The sequence below is a fragment of the Anolis sagrei genome, chromosome 8 (assembly GCF_037176765.1).
Source record: "Anolis sagrei isolate rAnoSag1 chromosome 8, rAnoSag1.mat, whole genome shotgun sequence".
NCBI lineage: Eukaryota > Metazoa > Chordata > Lepidosauria > Squamata > Dactyloidae > Anolis > Anolis sagrei.
The window spans coordinates 27407855-27413998 of NC_090028.1; the positions used below are offsets into that span (position 1 = coordinate 27407855).

The following is a 6144-nucleotide window of genomic DNA, read 5'->3' on the forward strand; positions in this document are numbered from 1 at the left end:
ACCTGGAGGGCCAAAGTTTGCCCATGCCTGCTTTTTAAGGCCATAGTGGCTTCCTACTGTCTTGCAAATGGTGTAAATGATAGCCTTGGTCCCACAGCCAGGTTTTTATCATCTTTTTGAAGGACAATCTCACCAGGGAGGGAGTTCCATAGCCTGGGGGCAATCACTGAGAAGGCCCTCTCTCTCTCTCTCTCTCTCTTTCTCTCTCATCCCCGCCAATCGCGCCTGTGACGGTGGCAGGACTGAGAGCAGGGCCTCCCAGAAGATCTTAGTCTTTGCTAGATCTTAGTTCATAAAGGGAGACAGGTAAACTGGGCCGGGGCCATTTAGAGGTTTACAGGCCAAAGTGAGAACTTTGAATTGTGCCCAGTAGCAAACACGCAGCTAGTGGAACTGACGTGACATGGGAGTTGTGTTCTCCCTGTATAGCACCCCAAGATATTAACCTGACTGCCTCTCATTGGACTATTTGAAACTTCTGAACAGTCTTCAAAGGCAGCCCCACCTAGAGTGTGTTGCAGTAGTCTATCCTGGATGTACCAAGAGCGTGGACTACTGTATTCAAGTCTGACTTCCCAAGGTATGGGTGCAATTGACACACAAGTTTTAATTGTGCGACAGGCCCCCTAGCCACCCCCAAAACCTGAGGTTCCAGACTCAGCGATGAGTCCAGGAGGACTCCCAAGCTGCGCACCTACACCTTCAAGAGGAGTGTAACCCCATCCAGCACAGGCTGTAACCCTATACCCTGTTCAGCTTTGCGACTGACCAGGAGGACCTCTGTCTTGACTGGATGCAACTTCAATTTGTTTTCCCTCATCCAGACCGTCACAGCGGCCAGGCATTGGTTCAGGACTTGGACCACCTCCTTAGCATCTGGTGGAAAGGGATAATAGAGTTGGACGTCATCTGTGTACAGATGGCATCCAACTCCAAAACCCCAGATGATCTCACCCAACGGCTTCATGTAGATGTTAAACAACATGGGGGACAATACTGAGCCCTGCGGGACACCACAGGACTGTATCCAGGGATTATGTATCCACAAATTCAGCCATCTACATCTTGGAAATATTCAAAACACATTCCGAAAAGCAAACCTGGATTTTGCCATTTTATATAAAAGGCACATATTTTCCTAAACCACTTTATATCTTGAACATCTTCAGATTGAGGTATCTGGAAGAGACTCTCAACTTCCAAATCCCAACAGATTCCACTGCAATTAACCACCTATTAATTCTCAAATCCTACAACAGATAAATTCCTCCTCCTCCTTTCAGGACAAGTCATGCTTCTCATACTTTGGAGAGAAAAAAACTAATTAATGCTTTTTGCACATTTCAACCCATTCCAGCAACTGTGTCATCCAGTCTTCCGGAGAAGATAATATGGGTTGCTGTGAGTTTTCTGGACTATCTGACCATGTTCCAGAAGCATGTTCTCCTGACGTTTTGCCTACATTTATGGGAGGCATCCTCAGAGGTTGTGAGATCTGTTGGAAATTAGGCAAGTGGGGCTTATGTATCTGTGGAATAATATCCAGGATGGGAAAAAGAACTCTTGTCTGCCCGAGGCAAGTGTGAATGTTACCATTTGCCACATTGATTAGCATTTAATGGCCTTGCAGCTTCAAAGCCTGGCTGATTCCTGCCTGGGGGATTCCTTTGTTTGGCGATATTAGCTAGCCCTGATTGATTCTTCTCTGGAATTCCCCTGCTTTTTTAGTGTTGATCTTTATTTACTCTCCCAATTTAGAGTTTTACTGTATACCATGCAGTTGTGGACAAGTCTACATAGGAACCACCAAATGCAACATTGCACAGATATGAATCAAGGAACATGGAAGGCACTGCATACTAATTCAACCAGAGAAGTTGGCCGTAGTAGAGCATTTGATGAACCAACCTGGACAGAGCATATTATTTGAGAACACAGAAATGCTGGACCACTCTCACAACCACTATGTCAGACTTTACAAAGAAGCCTTTGAAATCCACAGACATGTGGACAATTTCAACAGAAAGGAGGAAACAATGAAAATGAACAAAATCTGACTACCAGTATTGAAAAAAATCTAAAATCAGGGCAGGAAACAAAAAGCAACACTCAAAAAGCAGAAGAATTCCAGGCAAGAATCAATCAGGGCCAGCTAACACCTCCCAAGGAAGCAGCCAGGCTTTGAAGCTGCAAGGCCATTAAATGCTAACTAAGGTGCCACACCTGCCTCTAACAGACTAGAGTTCTTTCTCCGACCCTGGGCATTCCTAGTTTCCAACAGACCTCACAACTTCTGAGGAAGCCTGCCATAGATGTGGGCAAAAGGTCAGGAGAGAATGCATCTGGAACATGGCCATACAGCCCAGACAACTCCCAGCAACCCAGTGATTCTGGCCATGAAAGCCTTCAACAATACAGAGAAGGGTTTTCCTTGCAAAAGCAATGAGTAGTATGTTGTTGTTGTTGTTGTTGATTCTGGCCATGAAAGCCTTCGACAACACAATGATAATATGCTTTTAATTTTCTTTGGAGAGGAATGAATGAATTTGGTCCTTGGCCCTCCGAACCTCCTCCTCCTCTACTGTTTCTCATCTGACATCCAAATGTGATGTGTCTTGGCCACCGCAGAGGAAGGTCCTTGGCGTGTTCATTCGCTGCACGCTTCCTCGCAGGCGCCGTCCCTTCCCTCTTGCCTTGCTTCTCCTCCTTTCCTTCTGCCTCCCTTTGCCTTTTCCTCCTTCCCTTCTTCTCGCTCTGTCTGGCAGGAGACACATGTCCCTCTTCATTGTGTGGCGGCATTCGCCTCCGGTCTCTTCACACCGACGACACCCGGGTCTCGAGTTGGAGGTCCCCATATGGCGGCAGGCAGGGAGGAAGGGTTTGGGGAGCAAGCGGGACTGTGGTTAAGGAGAAGAGCGCTGACACGCTCGGCGGGCCTGTCATGTCACGTCAGATCTCAGAACAAGCGGCTGTCGGAGCTTGGCGTGGCCTGAGGTTGGTGCCACGGCAAGAGAAAGCACACCGACACACGCCGTACTTTGCAGAGGGCATGCCGACTTTGCTTCATGCCAAAACAGTTCTCCCGATGCAGATACAAGGAGAAATGGCACTTGTTGGGCGCCTGACCCATCATGGCTACCTTGGCATTAGAGTGGCGTGAAGGCTGCCCACTTGGGACTTGTATTACGGAGCGGGAATTTGCCTGGCTCTTTCGCACTTCCGTTGACAATTTGTCACTTGCACTGCTTGCCATATCTAATTGAAAGGATTGATGAGAACCCATTAAAAGCAATCCATTTGCTTTGTGGAGGCATTCTGTTGGAATATGCAGCCCCTGACGCAGTGTTTCTCAACCTTCCTAATGCTGCGACCCCTTAATACAGTTCCTCATGTTGTGGGGACCCCCAACCATAACATTATTTTCGTTGCTACTTCATTACTGTAATTTTGCTACTGTTATGAATTGTTGTGTAAATTTCTGATATGCAGAACCAAATTAGGCACAAATACCCAATACACCCACATTTGAATACTGGTGGGGGGTGGGATTTTGTCATTTAGAAATTGTAGTTGCTGGGATTTATAGTTCACCTCTAATCAAAGAGCATTCTGAAATCCAACAGCAATGGAATTGAACCAAACTTGGCACACAGAACTCCCACGACCAACAGAAAATACTGAAACTGTTTGGTGGGCATTGGCCTTGTGTTTTCAAATTGTAGTTGTATCTGTGTGCAATTCCATGAATATAACTTGTGAATATAACTTGTTCAAAGGGTTAACTTCTAACTAGGTGATGCTTTTCTTGACTAGTGTTTTTCAAAAGGTGGTCTTCAAATGTTCATGGAGATTCACATCTGCCAAACAGATGTGACATGATTTTTACCTTTTCAGTAAGGTTATGGTGCAGTTATTTCCAATAGGTTGTGGATTTTCCAATACACCAATGATAGAATTGAGCCAAACTTCGTACACAGAACCTCCATGGCCAGCAAAAAATATGTATTTATTTATTTACAACATTTATATGCCGCCCTTCTCATCCCGAAGGGGACTCAGAGCAGCATACAAGATATATATACATATATATACAATATATTATTAGCATAGTACAGTATCAGTATTAAATATTACTATATTATACTATACCATTGGTATAGTATAATATAGTAATATTACATGGTATACTATACCATGTAATATTACATGTAATCTAAATATATAATTTTAATATCATACTATTATTAGTATTATATTGCATTACATTATAATATTATAAATAATATATGTATATACAATATATATTATATTATATTATATTATGTTTTCTGATGGTCTTTGGCGACACCTCTGACACCTCCTCATGACACCCCCCCCCCCCCCCAGGGGTCCCGACCCCCAGGTTGAGAAACACTACTCTGACGGATGCACAGAAGCACACAGTGGGCTTTGAGTCTTGGGTGGGGAATTGGGAAGACCTGGGATCAGATTCCCCACCCAGCCATGGAATCTTGGATCCCGCTGAATCTCGGCAGAGGGTTTGTCTGATTTCCTTTGCCAACAAGGCTGTGTTGCCATGGATCGGAAATGACTTCAAGGCACCCAATGGGCCATGCACGCGCATTAACCAGGATGTGTTCCTCTTTCTCAGGGAGTCCATGGCGTCCTACACCATCCCCTCTGAGCTCCTTCTGGTGGAGGAGATACCGAGGAACCAAATGGGCAAAGTGGACAAGAAGCAGCTCCTCAGGCAGTTCTACTCCTCCATTTAAGAGAGCTGCGTTGGCAGCCTTGGCCCGAGAGAGACCAAACAACGAGGCCCAGGTTCTTCCAAAACGGCAATTGGATGCCGCTCTCCTTTCCGACGCTTAGGTCACTTTTAGCCTTATCATCATGTCAAAGGTGGGACCGGACCTGTGATTTATTTTCCTAAATGTGAACCAATGTGGTATAAAAACAGACTTGCTTCTTTGGAGCCTCTTTCTTAGACCTTTCTGCTGTAAATTCAGGTTTTTCCAGTGGTCCTGGATGAGCGAAAAGAGGATCGTTATTTATTCATTTATTTCAAACACTTTTATCCCGCTCTTCTCAACCCCTGGGGCGGACTCAGGGCAGCTTCCAACTGGCAACAATTCGATGCCGCATAATAAAATACAAAACACCAATAATTATAATAGTTAAAACATTAAAACAATATACTTACCATCTACTGAACTATTAGCAGTCTGGTGGCCATTATCTAGCCGAATTCTATGATTCTACTCCATTTAACTTATCCATAATCCATTGCCAAACCATTGTCAACATTGTCGTTGTCATTTCCGCCTAATGGCCCGAAGGCCTGGTCCCACATACACATTTTTACTTTCTTTCTAAAGGTAAGGAGGGGTGACGATGACCTAATTTCCCCGGGGAGTGAATTCCACAGTTGGGAGGCCACCACTGAAAAGGCCCTGTCCCTCGTCCCCGCCAAGCATGTTGAGACAGAGGCGAGCCGAGAGCAGGGCCTCCCCATAAGATCTTAAACTTTCAGCTGGGATGTAGAAGGAGATACGTTCAGACAGGTACACTGGATCAGAGACTAGTCCCACATGTTCATTTGTGGGATTAACAGAACTCAAAAACCACTGGACGAATTGACACCAAATTTGGACATAAGACACATAACAACCCAATGTATGTCCTTCACTCAAAAAAAAATGATTTTGTCATTTAGGAGTTGTAGTTCCTGGGATTTATAGTTCACTTACAATCAAAGAGCATTCTGAACCCCACCAACAATGGAATTGAACCAAACTTGGCACACAGTTCTCCCATGACCAACAGAAAATACTGGAAGGGTTTGGTGGGCAGTGTCCTTTGGTTTTGGAGTTGTAGTTCACCTACATCCAGAGATCACTGTGGACTCAAAACAATGATGGATCTGGACCAAACTCTACACAAATACTCAATATGCCCAAATGTGAACACTGCTGGATTCTGGGGAAAATAGAATCTTAACATTTGGGAGTTGTAGTTGCTGGGATTTATAGTTCACCTGCAATCACAAAGCATTCTGAACCCCAACAATGATAGAATTGGCTCATACCTCCCACACAGCTCCCCCATGTGGGCCACAGCAATGCGTGGCAGGGGACGGCTAAT

At 44.9% G+C, this 6144-nt stretch overlaps 1 protein-coding gene across 1 annotated transcript in view; it reads left to right on the plus strand.

Annotated features, from left to right (window-relative positions):
- ACSF3 (acyl-CoA synthetase family member 3) overlaps positions 1-4975 on the plus strand; it is a 107237-nt gene extending 102262 nt beyond the window's left edge. The window contains exon 10 of the mRNA XM_060788413.2: positions 4652-4975. Coding sequence (XP_060644396.2) covers positions 4652-4772 — 121 coding nt within the window. The 3' untranslated portion in view covers positions 4773-4975. The remainder of the gene's footprint in view (positions 1-4651) is intronic.
- The last annotated feature ends 1169 nt before the right edge of the window (positions 4976-6144 follow it).